The sequence below is a fragment of the Ambystoma mexicanum genome, chromosome 10 (assembly GCF_040938575.1).
Source record: "Ambystoma mexicanum isolate Mex_15411 chromosome 10, UKY_AmexF1_1, whole genome shotgun sequence".
Lineage (NCBI taxonomy): Eukaryota > Metazoa > Chordata > Amphibia > Caudata > Ambystomatidae > Ambystoma > Ambystoma mexicanum.
Window position 1 is genome coordinate 1,548,184,417 of NC_090932.1, and position 24,191 is coordinate 1,548,208,607.

Consider the following 24,191-nt stretch of genomic DNA (forward strand, 5'->3'; position numbering starts at 1 on the left):
GAACTTTAAAGTAACGATAGCTATGAAACCAGAGATACTGATTAACAGAGTGGTCTGGCGATAGGAAGTAGCACATTCAAAAGTCGCTGTGAAAGGTGAAATGTTGTTAGCAATTAAGTGAATGAACTGTAAAAGCAAAGTGGTCCAAAATTAACCCAGAGGGAAGGGGAGAGTAAAAAGATGAGCATTGAACTTTGGTGCTTCCGACATTGAACTACCCTAACCAAGAAAATAGCACAAGAGTGTGAGCTGAAGGGAAGGTCGAAGTGGTTCTGCAGAGGTCTGTAGGTTAAAGCCATGCACATTCGAAAGTCTTCGACATCAGAAAACAGTCCGAGCCCGACTGAGGGAGACCAGAAGTGTAATAAGTTAGGGGAATGGAACCCCAAAAGGATGTGAATTAAGCTTGGGGAAGTGTTTTGAACTTTTTTGATTTGAAAGGTCTGAGCTCGATTTAGGGAGATCAACGTGAACTTTTACTTTAAGAGGTCTTAGCCCGACAGAGGGGGACCGGCGTGAACTTTTTGTTGAACTTTTTGTTGAACTGTGGTTTGAAAGCTGGAAAGAAAGATTTTAATGTGGAAGGACAAGCGGGCCTCGATCCATGTTTTGAACTGTCTTTGTTTTAATAACTTGAGCCAGAGTGTGTCAGCCTGCCTATGGGGACCGCCTTACTCCGTGCTGTCTAACGTGGGGAGGAGAGCTGACTCTGCTATATTTATTCTTTATATTTGGACACTGACTTTCCTTTGCATGCATATTCTCCTCTACACACTTTTTGTACAGGATATAGGGCAGGCATTAGGTTTTGTTAGCATAGGCCATTTTGTTTTGACGGACTCAACTAGGACTGTATTATTTATTATTTGATGGCCAAGAGTACTCCTATCCTAACTAAAAGGCAAAGTAGGAGTTTTTTCAAACCCACAAATCGAATAAAGGTTTTTACAAATTGTACCGATTGTGTCAGTGTCATACTTGTGATATCATGCCTCCCTTCCAAATCTCAGTATCATCTACCATATCATCCAGATGGGGATGGCCTCCCACCATCTCTGTCTGAATGATGAAAAGACAGGGATTCTGCTGGTGGCATCACACCCCACACTCAGAAAACTTTGCCCTGTGTACAAAGCCTTTTCCATTGAGGGTATTTGCATCCAGGTTTCTAGCAGCGTAAAAACACTGGGTGTTCACCTGGATTCCACTATCTCTCTCACTAGACAAGTCAATGCTATTGCCTCATGTGCCGCCCACACCTCCAAATTAATCAATGCTTGCAGACCATTCCTGACTGCTGAGAATACGATCTCCATTGCCGGAGCATTTATAGGATCCAGGTGAGACTATTGTAATGCCCTTTTTGTTGGAAGCTCCTCTCACAACATCAGAAAACTACAAACTATTTAGAACAACACTCTCAGAGCAGCTCTCAACATCTCTAAGCAGGAGCAGATCTCAGCAGAAAGGAAAGATGCATACTGGCTTCCTATCCATGAACATATCATCTCCAAGTCACACTCCAACTCCCAACTCTGCACCCAAGTATCTATCACTAATATTCTCCAAATCACACTCAACCAGATCTAAGTGCCTTGCATACTCAAACCTACTATCAATTCCAAGATTCCGAAGAATCCAATCAGGGGCCTCCAGCTTCCCGGTTTTGACGGCCAAGAACTGGAACTCTCTCCCCCTACATCTGAGATCTCAACAATCCTACTGGACTTTCAGGAAACACCTCACGAGCTAACTATTTACCAACTAAGCTGACTGTTCAAGATTCACCTGTAACTTGTAATCTATGATGTTTCACCCTGTTACACTGTAACCAGCGCCTTGATGCCTCTCGGGTTTAGTGTGCTTAACAAATGCAAATAAATTCAATAAATAAATAAAATAATGTGGCGCACTGATGCGCTTGCTGTAGTAACTGCTGTGGGTTGCATGGTTGCATTTGTCTTGCAACATCACTCTCGCCTTCCCGGACTCCTCTTGTGGTTGCTGTGGTATGCCGGGTTCACGGTGTCCTGGAGGGTTGTTCTCATTCATGAGCGTTTCAGTCTGGAAAAATGCGGAGCAGTTGCGGGTTACTACTTGGTCTCTCACATTCACCAGGTTGTCTGCTGTCAAAGCTCCGTAAGGAACAGAAAAACAACTGGCGAATATTGTTGGAAAGAGGCATGGTGTGAGACAAAGGTATGCTACTATAAAACATGGAGGCATAAGGGAAAGGGGCACAAATTGGTTCCCTACACAATGCCACCTTCTCCTTCAGAGCCAGGTCTGGCTCTGGACTGCCCCCTCTTGACAAGGACAGGGTTCTAGCCTTGTCACAATATACATAATGTTTCTCCCTACTGTCTAGGTTCTGTCTTGTACTTTAAGAGAAAACCTCAAGGCAAATGCCTTATCTACTAACTTCTCTCACAGACCTCCTAACTGACCGTACACAACTGAGTGATTAGTGACTAATAGGGGATAGTGGATTTTGCCTTCCAGACACTGTCAAATTCAGTCTTTTTTCTGTCACTCCCACATACTCCTCTCACTTCCTCTCTGTCTGATGTTGTCGACTCACTACTTTCCTATTCCCAACTCCACCCTCCTTCACTCCTTCTACTCCCTGCATCGTCTTCCTTGTCACGCCAATGACTTTCCCTCTCTCTCCCCTACCTCCACCATTCACTGTTGCTACTCCCTCCTCCACACTACAACTTCCTCTTCCATGCTACTACTCCCTCCTCCTCTCTACTACTCGCTCCGCCACATGACTACCACCCAACACCTTTTACAGTCACTCTGCTTTCATTCATACAAGCCCTTCCCAGTCACTCCTTACGTTCCCTCCCCTGAATACACTTGCCACTCTTTCACACACACACACTCACAATGCAGTACAACTTGCACTCACTACGCAACACTGCACCTGCTCCATAGATTGACTCCACACTCCGTTCCTCCTCCCTTCCTCCTGCTGGTCTCTTGGTCTGCCACCTCCTCATCCTCTGATCTCACCCAAACAACCTACAACCCCCTCCGTATGCTCTGGGTAGTAGTTTGGTACTGGCTAACCTGGCCTGTCTTCCCAACCTGGGGGGTGTTCAATACAGAAAAGATTTTAACTACCATGTTTAGCCCTGCCTTCTTTCCCCACTCGCTGTGTAAAGGTGATGGCGGTCTGGGTCATGCAATGTCCAAGTTCGTTTTAGGGGGCCCCCAAGGTGAGTTCAGTCTGGCTGGGGGTTTGTGACCCTGGTTTGAGTCCATGGTAATCTAGGGAGTCTACTACAGCCCGGTGCTAACCGCCAACGCTGGAAAGCAGTGCACAGCATGCCCCGCCGCTGCATATCCTCTGCAGTCTTCTCCCCGCCATCTCTCTGTCACTTGGTGGGTTCATATTTCAGCCACTGGACGAAGGTAGCGTGGGCCACTGGAGGGCTGCTCTCTCTGCCAGGTTCTTCTGTTAGTCATATTGTAAATGTTGGATCTAGAAAAAAAAGAATCTGGTGAGCATTTGGTAGAGGCATGGGGTGATGCAAATGGATATTGTTCATATATAAAATGGCAATTGGGGAGGGGACAGAAATTGGGGCCCTCGCAACTGCTACTGCCCCTCTTTGGGGGTAGGCCTGACACTGGATTGTTTCCTGGTAGGCCTCCCACCCCAGACTGAGATCGGTTCCTATCCCCTCTTAACAAGGTCAGGACACTGACCTAGTCACAGTGTACAAAAGTCTACTGTAAATGAGAGTGCATTGTGTATGTTGTAAAGCCGACATGATTAGTTTTTAATTGCAGATACTGACCTCCAATGGTGCATCCAGAATGGACATGTTTTCTTAATGTGGCTTGGCATTATGGGCAGAGCCAACATAATTTGTGCTCTTACAATTGGGATACAGGTCAACATTGGTGCAGCCAGTATGGACATTGTTTACCTAATGTGTCGTGGCATTTTACTGACATTATAGGCAAAGCCAACATGATATGGGTTCTTATGTGGGGATACTGGCCTACATTGGTGCAACCAGTATGAACATGCTTGAGTACAAGTTGAATAAAAACATGTTTTTCATTGCCAGAACACTGGCATATAGCGAAAATGCTCCTTTGCATTTTTGATGGCTTGGTATCTATTGGATTTTTCTACGTGTTTCCCTACAAAACCGAATGTAAACTGTTTAGCTTTCACCATTTTGTTCACAGAAAGTGTGCTGTAGAATGCAGCATTTTAACCCATTATTTTAAAATATTTTGTGGGGGGAGAAGCCCTTTTGGTTGGAACTCTCTCGCAATGCTCGGTCACTCACACACCTTCATGGAAAATGTTTATGCCCCACCAATCAAAACATTCACCAGCCACCATTGGGTGTTAAACAGCTGCTTTGTTGCATTAGAGAGGTGAGTCGAAGGGAGAGCAAGATATACAATGTCACATATGGAGGTATGAGGGGCGAGACATCGGGAGGTTGAGTGCTGGGACCGGCTTGCAAAGAGGGATCAGGAGAACATGTGGACATGTCTCCCGGGACCCACTTACCCCTCCTCCAGTACTTCTGTGGGTAGTGCCATGGCCTGGGCAGTGGAGGAGGATGGGTGGTCTTGTTGGGATGTGATGCAAACCCAGGCAGCACACTGCACCTTGATTTGGGGTGAGGTGGGGCCTTGTGTGTTAGCAAGCTAATCCGGGTTGGAGATGCTGTGTAGGGAGAGGCCGCAGAGACAAGGCTGGAGGGTGTTGCTGTTGGAGGCCCATGGAAGAGAGATCCAGGAGTTCAGGAAAAGAGGCCCAGGTCCAAGATGTCTGACCCCAATTCTGAAAGCCTTGTCAGCTGAGCCATACGCCCAGCAAGGCAGCATGGCTAGAAGTGTGTGACCAATCCCCAGGGCATGTGGATGATCCAACCTAGGTGCCACTGATTGGACTCATGGAACAATGCATCTGGACAGGGAAGGGTTCTCAGAGAGTCTCCCAAGTGGAGAGGAGCAGAGAAAGCAGAATCTAGGAGCTGAAAGAATTAGTCGGCCATTGTGAAGAAGGGATGAGAAGAAGGAGATTGAAAGTGTGTCGTAGTGGAAGGGAAATAAGAGAGTTGAGCCACAGGAGAGAAGTGATAATGGAGGCAGGTGGAAATAAAGTGAAGGGAAGGAGAAACAGACTGAGAGGAGGGTGGGATCCTTTCCCTAGTTGGTACCATGTAACTCTCCCCTGCCTCCATCCAGACACTTAGTGAGGTTGACCAGAAGCCCCTCCCCATAGTGGCCACAGCCCCTCATCCACCAGCCTGGGTAGTCACCTGGTGCCCTTGGTCACCCCACCGAAGGACCCCAGAGCAAGGCAGAGATCTTCATCACAGTTCCTTTGGAAGTATTAAATGGTCCCAAGACCCAATGTTCTCCTTGAAATGGTCAGCTTACCTTCACCATTCCTCCTCCAATAGAATCTATTAAATTAAGTCCAAAAAACGAGAGTCTGTTTCTCCAAAGCAAACTGCTGCAAACACTACCTTGATGACAATTGTCCCTCCTATCCTCCAAGAATTGGGGCTTTTTCAGGAGGAAGCAACTACCTGCAGTGTAGTTGTACGTAGCTCATGTGCAGTTGGACTTCCTCTAGCATGAACAGGGACTTGAAGGGACTTGAACTTCATCCTTCCAGACTTAGTGAGAGGGATAGGCTGGAGATAGAGTAGCAGTTAGAGAAGATGGAAGAAACAGAGAGCACCATAGAGGGTGCGAAGGAGGAAGGTGGGAGGAGAAGGGCACGAGAGAAGAGAGAGAGATGCACAGCCCAGCGCATACAACACAGGATGCGCAGAGGATGCGCAGAGGGGAGGAGGGGTTCACAACAACAGGGAAGACACAGGAGGAGAAAACAAGTGACTCACAAAGGTACAATGAGAGCCTAATAGGATTCACAGGGAGGTGTGGGGTGCAGTGTCACCCAGTAGCGAATGCACAAGGAGCAACTCATAAGTACAAAGGTACTCCCACACACTCCCGTACCCACTTAAACACAGCAGCATTGCAAAACTCAGATTAAACTTTCCTAGAATAGGGGAAAAAGCCCTTGTTTTTTTTTAACACAGCTGCAATGCAAACCACCCAGATTCAACTTGCCTAGAAGAGGGGGAAAAGGCCTAGTTTTTTTTTAACACAGCTGCAATGCAAAACACCCAGATTCAACTTGCCTAGAAGAGGGGGAAAAGGCCTAGTTTTTTTTTTAACACAGCTGCAATGCAAAACACCCAGATTCAACTTGCCTAGAAGAGGGGGAAAAGGCCTAGTTTTTTTTAACACAGCTGCAATGCAAAACACTCAGATTCAACTTACCTAGAAGAAGGGGGTGGGGGCCTAGTTTTTGAACACAGCAGCAATGCAGGTTCAACTTTCCTGATTAGTCGCAGCAGGTTGATGGCTGCAGCTTCCTGCTTCCGCGGCTGACACCATCTGCAGCTGCTATTGAAAGAGTTGCACTGAGCCTAGAAGCCCTTCGCCAGAGGGGGCTGCAACATGCAGAGGGGCTGCCCTAAGGCAGACCCATAAGTAGGCCAATCCCAATAGGGGGTTGGACAAGGGGAGGGCAGACAACAGCACGGAAGTGGAAAACACAGGGAGACAAGCATTGAGGGCACAGCTCTCACAAAAAAGCACACAAAACAAATTCAAATGCGGAAAACACAATGGAGGGGGTAGATAGCTCTGGATGCCATACCTCAGCGCCCGGATGGGGAAAGTGCCGACCGCGAGACAGTCGACCGCAGGACTAGATCCTCGCTCGAGCTAGAGGGAGATTAGCCAATAGGGGTGGGGATGGCAGGACAAGTGGAGCGCAGCCAACAGCACAGAAGGGGAAAACGAAGGGAGAGAAGAACCGAGTGCACACCGCTCACAGAAAGACACACAAAACCAATTAAAATGCGGCAAACACGATGGAGGGGGCAGATGGCACTGGATGCCTTACCTCGGAGCCTGGATGGGGAAACATCCATTCTGGGTCCGGCCTGCGATGTTGGAAGGAAGACCCAGGGGCTTTGTGAGACCATGCCAGTAGGAGCCCACCCTGGATATAGATCTGGGAAGCTCGAGGAGAGATATGGAAGTAGTGAAGGGGAGTTTGGTGACAGTAAGGAGACTGATTTTAAAGAGGTATTTGGTGACAGTAACGAGGAGTTTTATGACAGTAAGGAGGAGGTTGGTGACAGTAAGAAGCAGGTTTGTGATGAGCATACATAAGAGATGAGTGATAGCGAGGAGGAGGTTGGGAAATAGAAAGGAAAGACTGGTGTTTATAAGGAGGAGGCTGAAAAGAACAAGGTGGTGAAGACAAAGGAGATGGAGAATATCAGAGGGTGGGTGGTGATAGTTCAGAAGAGGTTGTTGGAGACAGTCAAGATCTATGTGAAGAGTATTAGGAGGTTGGTGGAGAAAGAGAACAGGAGGTTAGTGACAGAGTGAATGAGGTTAATAAAACAGACCTGGGGGGTGTCTAAGATCATAAGGGGCAAGTTGAGTATCTGAGAAGGAGGTTGGAGATCAATCTGAAAGTGGTAGGTAGGAGGTTGAGAGGTTTTCAGACATTGGCAACGAGAGTTTGGAGTGGAGAGTGAGGGGGGAGGGGTACTGTGGTGGTTGAGAACATAAGAAGGAGGAAGGAGAATGCCTGGTAGGAGGTAGAAAAGAGATGAGCCAAAGGTATCATTCTTGAGAACAATAAGGAGGGGGTTGCAGAACATCAGAAGGAGGTAGAATAACCGAGAAGCCTGAAAGGGGTACAGACCAGGAAGTTTCTGCCACGCCCAGGTGACCCCAGGTGACCCTAGCTAGGTGCTAGAGTCGGGAGGAAGAACAAGTAAATGTCAGGGAATGGATCTGATGTCCGAAGACGCAAAGGAAGAGCTTGAGACCAGGAACCTGGGAGGAAGGGATAGGCAGGTCCAGGAGACTCAGCCTCTAGGGAGAAAATAAGCCCCTCCTCCATGGGTCCAATGGAGGCCAGGAGACCAACAGCCTCAAGAAGAGGACATTCCAGAGAGGGAGGTCGGCACTTTGGTATTTGTGTTGTATTGGTATTTATAGAGTGCTTCACAGTAATTATAATTAACCGTACAAAAAATGAAATAGCAGAATGAATTGTAATGGAGAGAAGTTAATTAGCAGAAAAAGAACGTAAAATGTGCCTTTAGCCTAGGACGGAAAATGTGCAGAGAAGTAGAAGACAAAATATCAGGAGGAAGCGAGTTCCACATTTTAAGTGCAAGAAGAGAAAAGGCGCAGAAGCAAGAAAGTGCTTAGGGACAGATAAGAGATGCAGGTGTTGAGATTGGAGAGAGTGGCAGGGGGAATAGGTTGATATCATTGGACACAGTAAGGCGGGGGGAGGGGCTTAGCCAGGATGGCGTTTAAAGACAATAGTAAGTGGAAAAGAAGATGAGATTCAAAAGGAAGGACAGAAATGAACAGAAGAGATGAAGTGATAGCGGATTGGGGCAGTAAAGGAAAGAGAGTTCGAAATGAGGAATTAAAGATAAAATGGAGTGGAGTGAGATAATAAAAGGGAAGACCCATTAGGAGGGCAGACCAGTCATCGAGACAAGAGAGAATAGAAGTGGAGCGGAGAGGTTTGGTGGCATGAAAGGAAATATTGTATACTAAGTAGATTATGAAGATGGTAGCGGCAGTTATGGGCAGTAGTAAAAATAGGGTGTGAGAAAGATAGAGAAGGATCAAAGGTGACCCCAAGATTACAAGCATGAGGAGAAAAAGGAAGACAGGTCGTAGGAAAAACAGACCAGAAGGAGAGGGAGATGGGTAGGAAGGAGGGAAGAAGATCATTTCAATTTGGGATGGGTTGGGACTCAGGAAGAAAGTGAGAAGACATCCAAGATAGGACAGCAGAGAGGCAGGCAGAGACAGTAGAGTGAAGAGAGTCAGAAAAGGAAGAGAAAGATAAGAAAATCTGAGAATCATTGGCATAGAAGTGACATGAAAGGACGAAAGACTGGATGAGTGAAGGGGAATTGTGTAGATCGAGAAAAGCAGCGGGATCCCATAGAGAAGAGGACGAGGTGTGGCAATAAGACCAGCCCAGGTTACTGATACTCTGCAGAAACAAGAAGTCCCTCCTCCATGGCTCTGAGGGGTGCCAAGAGGCCAATCACATCAAGAAGCAGAAATTCCAGAGGGGGAGCTGGGCGCTCTTCTGGTACAGAAACTCCTCAGGCTCTACTTCTTCTTCCCCAAGGGGGACCAGCGAAACCAGCAGATTGGGCACAGATCTACCTGATCACTGGGCACAGATCTACCTGATCACTGGGCACAGATCTACCTGATCGCTTAAGGATGCAGGAAACCCAAGACTGAGAGAAGCAGTCAGGAGATTCGGCAACTCCTGGAACTCTGCCATGGAGGTCTAAAGGAACAAGGCTCTTAGGCGTACTAGAGACTTCAGATTGAGCACTGTATTCACTCAGAGAGATCCTCCCCTCCATTAGGTTCCCAGACACTACGGATGCCATGGAGAGAGTATCCATCAGGACTATTCGAGTTCATGAAAGCCCATTGAGAATGCTGCTTTGGCCATCCGCTGTACACTTAACATGAATAAAACTTTGGTTAAAAAAAAGTTTGGTCTGGATGGTCGGATGGTCAGACCACCTTGCATGACACCTGTCATGGGAAACATGAGTGGCAGCACGAGGCAGACACAGGATCACAACCAGGTTTTAATTACACAAACTAGGGCCAGGATTCGTCTCAAGTAACAAATCAAAATCAAGAGAAGGAGTCTCCTGCAAAGTTCTGAGCTTTTTCTGGCTCTGCGCCAATGTCCAATAGTTTACCCTTGCTTTTGTCTTCTGGCTGCGGGTGTTCAGGGTTCCCAACCCCTTTTCCTCTGTGCCCAATGTAGAAGCTGTCCAAGGCCCACATTCCCCATACTGGTAACAGTCTGAAAGCCTCTTCCAGAAGATTGAGGCACCCATATAGCTCCTTTCCCAGTGCATGGCCCTTCCAGAGCCTGGGGAACAGGCTTGGGGACTACGGTAGGTGCACTGGGCCCCAGTATACTTCCCTCCTGAGTGTCTCCAATGTAACCTTCTTGTTACTCAGAGAATTGTACCATCTCATAACGACCTCTTCCTCCTAAGTCTACCCTGGACCAACCTGGTATTTAATGTATACGGTATTTGTAGAGTGCCTTTGTCCAAAGTGCTGTACAAAATAAGGCAGTACAAATAAAAAGTAAAATGACAACAAGACGAACCATAAAATAACTCTAATGACAATAGAAATTGATCGTAGCGCCTAGAAACACTTGTGTACAGGGGCGTTATAAATGCAAGACTGCATTAATGGCATCAGATAACCTGCCAGATTAGAAGGAAAGATTAAAAGGCGTGGTGAGAAAGGAAGCAAAAGAAAGTCAAGTTGAATCGGAGAAGATGGAAGTGGCTCAGATGGAGCAGAAGTGGCATGGCAATAGGCAATGAAAAACACAGCATTCCCTTCTGCTGTGAGTCGAGAGAAGCGAGTTTTGAAAGACTGGAGTGCAAGAGCTATTAGAAAGAGAAAGCATTGTGTGGGTTTATCTCCCACTCTAGCTTCCTTTCATCCTCCTCCCCAGATGGTAATGGTTGTGTTGTCCCGCGACCGCCCTACCTCCTTTAGACCAGATGACCCTCCTCCTCCAACCTCCTCTATCTCATTGCAGATGTTACCAACGCTTCCTCCAGATTTCTCCTCCATCTGGTATACCTTCACTCACTCCTGCCTCCTTGACATTCTCCTACAACCTCCACCTCTCTTCTCCATCTGGTATCCCTTCACGCACTCCTGTCTCCTTGGCATTCCCCTCCAACCTCCGACTCTCTCCTCCATCTTGGATCCCTTCACGCACCCCTGTCTCCTTGACATTCCCCTCCAACCTCCGACTCTCTCCTCCCTCAGGTATCCCTTCAAACACTCCTTCCTCCTTGACATTCCCCTCCAACCTCCGACTCTCTCCTCCTTCTGGTATCCCTTCATGCACTCCTGTCTCCTTGACATTACCCTCCAACCTCTGACTCTCTCCTCCATCTGGTATCCCTTCACGCACTCCTGTCTCCTTGACATTCCCCTCCAACATTCGACCTTCGACTCCCTCCTCTAGCTGGTATCCCTTCATGCACTCCTACCCCCTTGACATTCCCCTCCAACCTCCAACTCTCTCCTTCATCTGGTATCCGTTCACGCACTCCTGCCTCCTTGACATTTCCCTCCAACCACTGACTCTCTCCTCCATCTGGTATCCCTTCACGCACTCCTGCCCCCTTGACATTCCCCTCCAACCTCCGACTCTCTCCTCCATCTGGTATCCCTTCACGCACTCCTACCCCCTTGACATTCCCCTCCAACCTCCAACTCTCTCCTTCAACCTCTCTCCTCTCAAAAGCCCTCTTGCCAGCCACCTCCAAACATCTTCCTCCTGCTCCTTCTCAAACGACCCACACTGCCAGACCGTCGTGGCTAATGTTTATATTCTGGTCCCTCCTCTTCTAGGCTGGTGCTTAGAGACATAATGATCACCTATGTAGTGTGGGCTGCTGTCTTGTGAATGGGACATGGGGTTCAGTGTTACTTGGCCGGAGTTTACATTAAGGCAGCCACCATCTTGGATTTCAGAAAGACCCTGGACATGTGTGAGGCGTCCTTCCTTCCCCTTACCCCTCTTCTGGCATTGCCTGCTTTAATCTCTCAGGATGTAAATATAGAGTCAGAAGCATATGAAGCTGTTCATTGTATTTGCAATGTCGTTGTCGAAGGAAATTGACAACTTTGTAACCTCCGTGGTGATCAAGGGAAAACAGTATTTATTTACTTTCTCGCAACGACAGTGTCAATCAATTTCTCATTAATCGAGTGATTTCTGTATCCGTGTAATCTCCACCGTCTGCGCACGTATGACTCATAATCAGAAACGTGTACCTCGGCATGGGTGCTGCAGAAAGACGTATTTCCACGCTCACCAGTGACTTCGAAAGGTTGTAATCAGATATCCTTAAAGGGGAAGGTATTATTTCTTATTCTGGGTGTTTGGGTCTGGCTAAGGAGCTGGAAAGGTTCTCTAAGCGGATTACCTTCGTGTTAATGTTATATTTTAGGGACACTGACTCACTCGTTCCCTCTTGGTGGTCATGGGTGTTTGTGTGGGTAGTTGGGAAGCGAGAGCTCCTGTGACTATCCCCTGCCTAGTGCAGGCACCAGGTAGGGCTGGACTGGGGATTCCCAGTATACATTCTCTGCGTCCAGTAGCTCCGGGCGGCGCCCGGCCCATTTGACCACCGCATTGTCCATCCCCTAGGTTAGGCAGGGGACCTCCTCACACATCCCATAGGTCAGCCCTGTAAAGCATACTCGAGCACTGCACTCAAAATAAAATCTTAAATGGCACGCGACTGGGGGTGCAAACGAGTGGGCTGTTCTGGCCTTGTGTGCATTTCAGCCCCATCTTGGCCATATATAATGTCCAGTTAATAAAGCCGCTTTACGTGCTCTGCTCCTGGCGTAGTGACAGCTTCCTGTCACAAAAGGAAGACACCTTGTTTTGGACCATTTAATTCCAAGGAACGCTCTCATAATAAAATTAAGTATTGGCGGGTCAGCATGAACACAGGGTGGGGGGAAATCCACTCTACTCAAAACCTTGAATGGAGTCAGCCTGGAACATGCAGCACAAAGGTCATTCGTATGTCATTACAGTGATTGTTTCTAGAACTGCCACTGCTGTCAGAACTGCTTTAGTAAAGGGGTTCTGTCTTTACGGCAACATTATCCGTATGTATTAGTTGAGCAGGTGACAAGGTACTGTGATTCCTCTGGCATTATAGAAAGTGGTGGCCTTTTTATGTGATGAATGAGGTGTGATAGAGCATAGCATCAGTTTCAAGAATGCTATGAAGTAACAGTAGGTTGCAAGGCCCTGTACTTGTTATTAGCTCATGTTCCAGTGCTATATGTACTTGTTAGTAGGCCATGTTCCCGTGAAATATGTACTTGTTATTAGGCCATGTTCCAGTGAGATGTGTACTTGTTATTAGGCCATGCTCCAGTGAGATAGGTACTTGTTAGTAGGCCATGTTCCAGTGAGATATGTACTTGTTATTAGGCCATGTTCCCGTGAGATATGTACTTGTTATTAGGCCATGTTCCAGTGAGATATGTACTTGTTATTAGGCCATGTTCCCGTGAGATATGTACTTGTTATTAGGCCATGCTCCAGTGAGATAGGTACTTGTTAGTAGGCCATGTTCCCGTCAAATATGTACTTGTTATTAGGCCATGTTCCAGTGAGATATGTACTTGTTATTAGGCCATGTTCCCGTGAGATATGTACTTGTTATTAGGCCATGCTCCAGTGAGTTAGGTACTTGTTAGTAAGCCATGTTCCAGTGAGATATGTACTTGTTATTAGGCCATTGTTCCAGTGAGATATATACTTGTTATTAGGCCATGTTCCCGTGAGATATGTACTTGTTATTAGGCCATGCTCCAGTGAGTTAGGTACTTGTTAGTAAGCCATGTTCCAGTGAGATATGTACTTGTTATTAGGCCATGTTCCAGTGAGATGTGTACTTGTTATTAGGCCATGTTCCCGTGAAATATGTACTTGTTATTAGGCCATGTTCCAGTGAGATGTGTACTTGTTATTAGGCCATGCTCCAGTGAGATAGGTACTTGTTAGTAGGCCATGTTCCAGTGAGATATGTACTTGTTATTAGGCCATGTTCCAGTGAGATGTGTACTTCTTATTAGGCCATGCTCCAGTGAGATAGGTACTTGTTAGTAGGCCATGTTCCAGTGAGATATGTACTTGTTATTAGGCCATGTTCCCGTGAGATATGTACTTGTTATTAGGCAATGTTCCAGTGAGATGTGTACTTGTTATTAGGCCATGCTCCAGTGAGATAGGTACTTGTTAGTAGGCCATGTTCCAGTGAGATATGTACTTGTTATTAGGCCATGTTCCAGTGAGATGTGTACTTGTTATTAGGCCATGCTCCAGTGAGATAGATACTTGTTATTAGGCTATGCTCCAGTGAGATGTATACTTGTTATTAGGCCATGCTCCAGTGTGGTATGTGCTTGTTATTAGGCCATTGTTCCAGTGAGATATGTACTTGTTATTAGGCCATGCTCCAGTGAGATATGTACTTGTTATTAGGCCATGTTACAGTGAGATATGTACTTGTTATTAGGCCATGTTCCAGTGAGATGTGTACTTGTTATTAGGCTATGCTCCAGTGAGATGTGTACTTGTTATTAGCTCATGTTCCAGTGCTATATGTACCTGTTAGTAGGCCATGTTCCCGTGAGATATGTACTTGTTATTAGGCCATGTTCCAGTGAGATGTGTACTTGTTGTTAGGCCATGCTCCAGTGAGATAGGTACTTGTTAGTAGGCCATGTTCCAGTGCGATATGTACTTGTTATTAGGCCATGTTCCAGTGTGATGTGTACTTGTTATTAGGCCATGCTCCAGTGAGATAGGTACTTGTTAGTAGGCCATGTTCCAGTGAGATATGTACTTGTTATTAGGCCATGTTCCCGTGGGATATGTACTTGTTATTAGGCCATGTTCCAGTGAGCTGTGTACTTGTTATTAGGCCATGCTCCAGTGAGATAGGTACTTGTTAGTAGGCCATGTTCCAGTGAGATATGTACTTGTTATTAGGCCATGTTCCAGTGAGATGTGTACTTGTTATTAGGCCATGCTCCAGTGAGATAGATACTTGTTATTAGGCTGTGCTCCAGTGAGATGTGTACTTGTTATTAGGCCATGCTCCAGTGTGGTATGTGCTTGTTATTAGGCCATTGTTCCAGTGAGATATGTGCTTGTTATTAGACCATTGTTCCAGTGAGATATGTACTTCTTATTAAGCCATTGTTCCAGTGAGATATGTACTTGTTATTAGGCCATGTTCCAGTGAGATGTGTACTTGTTATTAGGTCATTGTTCTAGTGAGATATGTACTTGTTATTAGGCCGTTGTTCCAGTAAGATATGTACTTGTTATTAGGCCATTGTTCAAGTGAGATATGTATTTGTTATTAGGCCATGCTCCAGTGAGATATGTACTAGTTATTAGGCCATGCTCCAGTGAGATATGTACTTGTTATTAGGCCATTGTTCCAGTGAAATATGTACTTTTTATTAGGCCATGGTTCCAGTGAGATATGTACTTGTTATTAGGCCATGCTCCAGTGAGATATGTGCTATCACGTGCAGCAATAGATTCTAGGATCATCTTCAATTTACCATTGCTCTGTTTTATCGTTCACAGTGTCGTCCGGAAACCTGGTGCTTTACCAGAGCTCAGACTCACCAGACAACCACAGCCATAGCCACCACCACAGCCACCTTCTGGCCTCTAGTCAAGGTGTCATCGAGACCTACATATCAACACAGATGGCATCTTCCAGTCAATGACAGGCAGCATCGACAACGGCACAGTGAAACAAGGTGTTGTGATCGTGTGGACCCTAGAGACATTACTGACTGCCTACGTTGTTGCGTCCCTCCCTGAAAGCATGGAAACAATCAACTCTGCAAAACGTCAAAGGACTGAGTGCTGCAGGGTTTGGAACTTAATGTATCCCTGGTCAGCCATGGTGTCGCCAGAGCCAGAGATTTATCCCTCAGTGGAAAAGCATGGACACCAAAGGAGGAGAACATGATCCACGCAAGAAGCGTCAAGAGACTCAGTGACCAGAAGATCCAAAGTTAGCACAAAACCCAGGATGCCAGGATTAGTCCAACCAAGAAAGGACAGATCAGGGGGACACATCCCATCCTGGAAAGGCCAAAGAGACACGAGAACAGGTAGAGATGTCCCAACGCGAAGAAGGCCAAAGTAAGCGCAGAAAAGGACAGTCACCAATGGAGGGGTATCATATCCAAAGAAGGGAAACAAGACTAGAAGGACACTGTTGCAAAAGTAAGTCATGGACAAAAGAAAAGGGGTCCGTCAAATGGACAGTCGAAAAGGGGGAATATGGACCACCAAACAAATAAATGGGACAAAGGCAAATACACATTAAAGCAGGGGAACATGTTCCGCCAAACAAAAGGCGACCAAGGCAGAGACATTAGAGCAGGGGAACATGGTCCACCAAACAAAAAAAATGGGACCAAGGCAAATACACAGAAGGGCAGGGGAACATGTTCCACCAAACAAAAGGACACCAAGGCAAACATGCATTAGAGCAGGGGAGCATGTTCCACCAAACAAAAGGAGACCAAGGCAAAGGTGCATTAGAGCAGGGGAGCATGTTCCACCAAACAAAAGGAGACCAAGGCAAAGATGCATTAGAGCAGGGGAACATGTTCCACCAAACAAAAGGACACCAAGGCAGAGACATTAGAGCAGGGGAACATGGTCCACCAAACAAAAAAAATGGGACTAAGGCAAATACACAGAAGGGCAGGGGAACATGTTCCACCAAACAAAAGGACACCAAGGCAAAGATGCATTAGAGCAGGGGAGCATGTTCCACCAAACAAAAGGACACCAAGGCAAAGATGCATTAGAGCAGGGGAGCATGTTCCACCAAACAAAAGGAGACCAAGGCAAAGGTGCATTAGAGCCAGGGAACATGGACCACCCAAGAAAAGGGGACCAAAGCAAAGAAAGTTTAGAGCAGGGAAGCATGTCCCCCACCAAAAACAACTAAAGAGACCTGCAAACAGGTGGGCATGTCCGACTCTAACTAGGTGGGCATGTCCCATCTAAATTAGCAAAGTGAAAAAGGAAACAAAAAATAAGTTATCACGTTCCATCCAAGGAAATCCAAAGAAGCAACAGAACAGGGGAGTGTGCTCTATGTGAAGAAATACAGACACAAAAGAGGACTTATCCTACCAGAGAAATATGTAGATGCCAGAAGGGGGGTATATCAGGAGATCTACGAATGGGATAGAGACAAAATATGTGGGCAAGGAAAACAAAACGGAAGCCAGAACATGTCGTAGTATCCCCACCAATAAAACCCGCAGGTGGAGGAGTGGACCCATATATGCAAAGGAAAGTAAAAAAAAGACCTGCATAGAAGTGGTCAGGTTGTAGTAAAGAAAACCAAAGACAAACAGCCGTCCACTGAGGGACATGACCACCAAGGGAAAGCAGGGAGTACCCCAGAAATGCCTGATCATGGCCCATTCAATAGTACACACGTAGCACCAGAATGGGATTCTGAAGGTCATGTCCTACCCAAGCAAGCCAGCAAGACCCCATAGTTGTGCAACCTGTTCCATACTGGAAAAGGCAAGGAGACATACAAACCATTTGCTAATTTCTATCCAGCGAAAGCCAAGGAGACACAGACGTGAGCAACTTGTTCGCCAAGGATGCATGTGAGCCAAAGGATATGTCCCATCCAGTGAAAGCCAAGGAGACACCAAGCATTGGCAGCCTGATAGCCAAGGAGCCTTGGGAGTCAATGGATCTGTCCCATCCAGCAAAATCCAAGGAGACACCAAGCATCGGCTGCCTGTTTGCCAAGGAGTCTTGTGACACAATGGATTTTTTTCATCCAGAGAAAGCCAAGGAGACACCAAGCATCGGCTGCCTGTTCGCCAAGGAGCCTTGTGACTCAATGGGTTTGTCCCATCCAGAGAAAGCAAGGAGACACCAAGCATCAGCGTCCTGTTCGCCAAGGAGCCTTGTGGCTCAATGGATTTGTCCCATCCAGAGAAAGCCAAGGAGACACCAAGCATTGGCAGCCTGATAGCCAAGGAGCCTTGTGACTCAATGGATTTGTCCCATCCAGAGAAAGCCAAGGAGACACCAAGCATCGGTTGACTGTTCGCCAAGGAGACTTGTGACTCAATGGATTTGTCCCATCCAGAGAAAGCCAAGGAGACACCAAGCATCGGTTGCCTGTTCGCCAAGAAGCCTTGTGACTCAATGGATTTGTCCCATCCAGAGAAAGCCAAGGAGACACCAAGCATCGGCTGCCTGTTCGCCAAGGAGGCTTGTGACTCAATGGATTTGTCCCATCCAGAGAAAGCCAAGGAGACACCAAGCATCGGCTGCCTGTTCGCCAAGGAGCCTTGTGCCTCATTGGATTTGTCCAATCCAGAGAAAGCCAAGGAGACACCAAGCATCGGTTGCCTGATAGCCAAGGAGCCTTGTGACTCAATGGATTTGTCCCATCCAGAGAAAGCCAAGGAGACACCAAGCATCGGTTGACTGTTCGCCAAGGAGACTTGTGACTCAATGGATTTGTCCCATCCAGAGAAAGCCAAGGAGACACCAAGCATCGGTTGCCTGTTCGCCAAGAAGCCTTGTGACTCAATGGATTTGTCCCATCCAGAGAAAGCCAAGGAGACACCAAGCATCGGCTGCCTGTTCGCCAAGGAGGCTTGTGACTCAATGGATTTGTCCCATCCAGAGAAAGCCAAGGAGACACCAAGCATCGGCTGCCTGTTCGCCAAGGAGCCTTGTGCCTCATTGGATTTGTCCAATCCAGAGAAAGCCAAGGAGACACCAAGCATCGGTTGCCTGTTCGCCAAGGAGCCTTGTGACTGAATGGATTTGTCCAATCCAGAGAAAGCCAAGGGGACACCAAGCATCGGCTGCCTGTTCACCAAGGAGCCTTGTGACTCAATGGATTGGTCCCATCTAGAGAAAGCCAAGGAGACACCAAGCATCAGCTGCCTGTTCGCCAAGGAGCCTTGTGACTCAATGGATTCGTCCTATCCAGAGAAAGCCAAGGAGACACCCAGCATCGGCTCCCTGTTCGCTAAGGAGCCTTGTGACTCAATGGATTCGTCACATCAAGGGAAAATAAAGGAGACGCCATATTTAGAGGACAGGCTCAATCCAGGGACAGCCAAAGACATCAAAACAAGGACATATTTTACATCAAAGTAACTCAGAGAAGGCAATCACCAGAATAAGCAGAGCATGCCCAGTTTAAGGAAAGTCAAGTATGCCTAAATAAAGAACTAGGATATTTCAAAGGACATCCAGGTCAGGGGTCACATACCATTTTAAGAAATGAAATATCCATCATCAGCAGAAGGATGCCTTAACAATTAAAGGGGGAAATCCCAGTTGAAAATAGAAATCTCCTTTCCAGATCATAAACAGTGGGATTTCAGCTGGGCATCACCCCAGTCTCCTGAGCAAGACCTTCATCGTGGTGAACAAAGCTCTCATCCAGGCAGTTTAGTTAGTGGTCCTGATATGGGGAGCACTTACGAGTTTTAGAGGTGGTGCGCCCCAATATGGACCTTTCAAAAAACAACAGACCGCTACCTGCTGTGCGACGGATTTCAGCAATGCACCAGCCCTCTGCCTCAAGACAATAATGAATGTGTAAAATGGGCCAGGCCAAAAGGAACTTTTATGTATTAAAAACAAACTGTATATAGTTTTGATTGTTATTTAAAAAGAAGCTTATCCAACCATTCGCAGTGGTGTCCTGACTTTACAGAACGATTGGATGTGAGATCAGAGGTGCTGTCAAGACAGCACTAAGTGGTGGCTAAACACTGCACAATAAAAATTGTCCACACCTAAAGCGCAGGCCAGTCTTGTTTCCATTAAAGACAAGGAGGCGAGCATTATGCTTTTCTTCTTTATTACTGAATCCACAGCAATTTTAACTCAAACACTTTTTTCTTTTTCAATAAAACTTTGATAACCGTTTTGTTTTTCCCTGTGTGTCCTGGGGTTCGAAAAAACAAAATAGGGGTAGTAAAGTTTTAGACATAGAACAAAAGTCCAAAAAACTACAAATCCCCATGCTCCTCTGGGCTAATGTAGTCCTGTCTGTCTCCTTCTCCTCCAATCAGACTCAGGCCAGGTGTATGTATAACTGTGTCCCCTCTGTAGTCCTCTTCCTCTTTCTTTGATCGTCAACCAATATAAGTGAACAAATCCAACAGTCAACTTTAGCCAACTGGCGTGATTTTCCATATATTAACTTGTTGTAACATCGTTTCTGCGAAGGCTAAGAGCACTCCCTATTCAAACGAACAACTCCCACGTCCTAATCAGGTCGTTTTCTGGTCTTCTCCTAAGGGGAAAAGAAAATAAATGATGAGGGTGGGTCTGTCATTAACATGTTGTTATCCAGCTACATATTTATACAACATCTGCTTCATTTCATACTTTGGTACGTAGATATCACATGTTCATTGGTTGATTCTACATTTCAATACATAGGCATCACATGTTCATGACCCAATAGGGCGGGATATAATGCTCGCCTCCTTGTCTTTAATAGAATCAAGACTGGCCTGCGCTTTAGGCGTGGACAATCTTCATTCTATGGCGAGACAGGAGGCGAGCATTATGCTTGTTCAAAGCTATTAATCACTCTATTCGTTATCTGCGAAACAGTCTTAGAGTAAAAGGTCTTGAATGTACTCTCGTTAGACCAGTCAGCAGATTTCATGATATCTTGCAATGAGACGCCTGCTGCGAAAGCTCTAGAGGCCATAGCTCCTCGTACTGAGTGCGCACCAAACTGAGATAAATCAATTCCTGCCCAGTGCATCACTTCCCTAACCCATCTAGCGCTGGTGGCTGATGCTACTGCATGGAAAGGTTTCCTACGCGCAATTAACAGTTGATTAACTCCTCTGGGTCTCAATGCAGCTGTGGCTGCTTCATAATCCTTAATGCATTGGGCTACGCATAGTTTAGTATTCTCTGGAAAGTATGGATATGAAATAACAGTAGAGTCTGATTTTGTCCTGTTTGCTACATTAAAGGCTACTCCCTCTGGGTAGAATATCTTCCTTTCAACTTCTAGCGCTTTTACTCGTCTGCAAGCTATGAGACATAAAAGCATGGCTAACATCCCTGACAATTGGGATCGAGATAGCTCTCTGTTTTCTGGCCAGGCTAGGAATAGTTGAAATACTACTCACACGTCCCAGAGCACTGAATACTTGGGCTCGGGCAGCTTACGCAACTTCAAAAGCCAGAGAACAGCTGGGTGTTCACCTATGGGGTGTCCTTCTACTCTGTCCTTGCTGATATCGCTGACCTGCAGACCCCTACAGTCCTGTGCGCACAACCCTCTTGGAACCTTTGGCCCAAGAAATTTAGCATATGTACTAGAGGGGCTGAAACGGGATCAACACTGAGGTCTGCGCAGAAAATGAGGCCCATCGCTTCCAAGCTGCACCATAGCTCCTGATTGTGGAAGGCGCCCATGAGTCTCTGATGTAGTCTGCAGCGATTTGTGAAATGCCCGGCAGTTGCCAGCATTTCCTGAAACCCCTTAGGCTAACAGGCGCAATGTCCTCTCTGCTATGAGTGGATGAACTTAACCGTTCGGATCCCGAAGAATGTCTCCCCTGAGAGGGAGTATCCTCGGAAAATCCGTAGAAAGTTCCATCACTACTGGAAACCACGGCTGAGATTTCCACATCGGAACTATGAGCACTAGTTCTGCTTGCTCTCTTCTCACTTTCGCTAACACTCTCGTCAGCATGATGAACGGAGGGAAGGCGTAAAGGACTGATCCTTCCCACTGTTGCAGGAATGCGTCTGTCCCTGCTGCTTCCGGGTCTATCCTCCAACTGTAAAACTTTGGAACTTGTGCATTCAGTCTGGTAGCAAATAGATCTATTTTTTCTATGGGCGCCCAAAGGTGGTAGATCTGGGTAAAGATGGTCGGATGCAGCCTCCAATCACTGGAGTCTACCAGATATCATAAATTCCAATCCGCTATTGTGTTCTGCACTCCCGGCAAATACTCTGCAGAAACTATGTGCTGCTGCAGACAATGATGCCAAAAATCCTTTGCCAATTCTGCTAACATCTTAGAGGACGTACCGCCCAGTTTGTTTATGTACCGGACGGCCGAAATGTTGTCCATCTTTAACAGGACACAGCAGTTGGCTCGATCTTTGGTGAACGCTTTCACCGCAAAGGACCCTGCCAGGGGTTCCAGACAATTTATATGGAGACGTAGCTCTTCCTGAGATAATTTCCCTCCTGTTTGTATATTTCCACACCGTGCTCCCCAGCCCGCTCTGCTGGCGTCTGATTCTATCACTAGGTCTGGGGTATTGCCGAAAATCGCTCTGCCGTTCCAGGCTTCCATATTTTCTAACCACCATTTGAGTTCTGTTATCGCTTCCTGATCTAGGGTAATGAACTGATGGTAGCCTAGACCCCCTCTGAGGTGTCTGATCTTCAATCTCTGAAGAGCTCTGTAATGTAGAGGCCCCGGAAATATCGCTTGGATCGAAACTGCGAGGAGGCCTACAATACGCGCTAGATTGCGCAGCGAAATCACTTCGCTATTACTACTCTGAGCTCTTTTCTTATAGCTTATATTTTCAGAGCTGGGAGTTCCAGTGACGCCTTCTTGGAATCTATCACAAACCCAGAAACTCTACTCTTTGTGCGGACACTAGGTCTGATTTCTCCGTGTTTATAATAAAACCCAGGGATGATACTAGGTTTCCTACCCAGGCTGCTTGGTCTCGTAACAAGGCTGCGCTCTGACCCAGAATCAGTATATCATCTAGGTAAATAATGATTCTTATGCCTCTCTCGCGAATGGCTGCTTCTACCGGCCTCATAATCTTGGTAAAGGCCCATGGCGCTGAAGCTAGGCCGAAGGGGAGGCATGTAAACCTCCACAGTTCTGCGCCCCACCTGAAACGGAGGTACTTTTGGTGTTCCACTGCTATGGGGATGGTCAGGTAGGCATCTTTGAGGTCCAGACAGACTAGCCAGTCTCCTGTCCTGAGAAGGTCTCGAAGCAGATGGATGCCTTCCATCTTGAAATGTCTGTAGACGACCCATTCGTTGAGGCCCTTCAGGTTTATTACTTGCCTTACTTTCTCCCCCCTGCGCACTAGAAACATGTTGCTGACAAACCCGGGGTTTTCTTGAACTTCCCGTTCTACTGCGCCCTTGTCTGCTAGGTTGTGCAACTCGCTGATCAATTGCGCTTGTTCACTTTGAGCCATAGTTATTGGTACTGACTCTCGCGCTTGCGTAGGGGTCCCTAGGAATTCTAGACGCATGCCTGACACTGCTTGGAGCACCCCAGCATTGCTTGACAAATCGCGCCATGCTTGCAAGAACCCTATTGTCCTGCCCCCTATTTTGTGGGTGCCCTCCAAGGCCAAGGCCTGTTGCGCTCTGTAGCCTGTAGGCTCCTCTCCCTCTCCTGTTCCTGGGGTAACGGCTTCTCGCAGGGAAAACATTATCTTGTTGGCGGTTTTCCCAGTATTGGGCCTTGTGACCCTGAGGTCTCCTGTGCGTTGGAAATCGACCAGACGCTCGACCCCTCTGTCATCCAGTCCCTGCAAAAACACGACTAGGGAAGATTCTCCTAATCGAACTCTGCGCTTTTTCCAGAGTGGAGTACGTTCCGACAAACTGGTTCATCTCTTTTGCGAACGTTTCTCCGAAGAGCATTCCTTTGGCGCCCTCTCCAGCCTCGTATGATGCGAGATCACTTTGTTTGCTATCTATCTTTAAGAGCACTCCTCTCCTTCTCTCGGAAGAGAGCGCGCAGTTTGTGTTTCCTAGTAGACAAATAGCGCGCTGGGCCCAGTTTGCTAGGGCTCGGGGGTCTACTGGGGTACCAGTGTCTATGGCTCTTTCTGCCAAGTCCATAATCTTAGCAAGAGGACCGGAGAGGTCCAAGAGCTTGTCTTGACATCCTCTCCATGCTCTGTCTACCCCTTTTCTTACATCTTTAGATGATTTCGTGACAAAAGTGATCATTTTTGGGTCGAGGTCAGGGGTATCTGTGACTTTCCCAGGGAGCTCCGGCCTGGGGCACTCTGCTCTCATCTTAGACCTCACCTCTCTATCCAGAGGCTTTCTGATGTGAAGCGCAATGTATTGCGCTACTCTGGGGGAAGGCACCCAGTCGGTGGACCTTGGGTGTCTTATGGCTTTTGGATCAAACATATCCGTGAGGTTGTCATCTTCTGGGGGATGCATTGGTTCTTCGGACTCAAGAGACTCCTCTTCTTGGCCACTCTCCTCGTCTGGCGTGTACCCTGCATCTTCCCCATCCCCTGTATTTTACACCCCTGGGGCAGGGGGTCGAGAGCTTGGCACTGCCGCCCTACTCAAAAAGGCTTCTTTCAGTCTTGCTACTGGGTCGGCTGGCTCTTGGGGTCTCAAGTCTTCAGGATGGCTCGGGGGCATCAAAGAGTGC

General features: G+C 47.1%; 1 protein-coding gene across 2 annotated transcripts in view; it reads left to right on the forward strand.

Annotated features, from left to right (window-relative positions):
- The window catches only part of LOC138492554 (hepatocyte nuclear factor 1-alpha-like), a 195,723-nt gene extending 176,189 nt beyond the window's left edge, over positions 1-19,534 (forward strand). For both annotated transcript variants that reach the window (XM_069619782.1, XM_069619783.1), the window contains exon 10: positions 15,323-19,534. In XM_069619782.1, coding sequence (XP_069475883.1) covers positions 15,323-15,468 — 146 coding nt within the window. In that variant the 3' untranslated portion in view covers positions 15,469-19,534. The remainder of the gene's footprint in view (positions 1-15,322) is intronic.
- Positions 19,535-24,191: the final 4,657 nt, after the last annotated feature.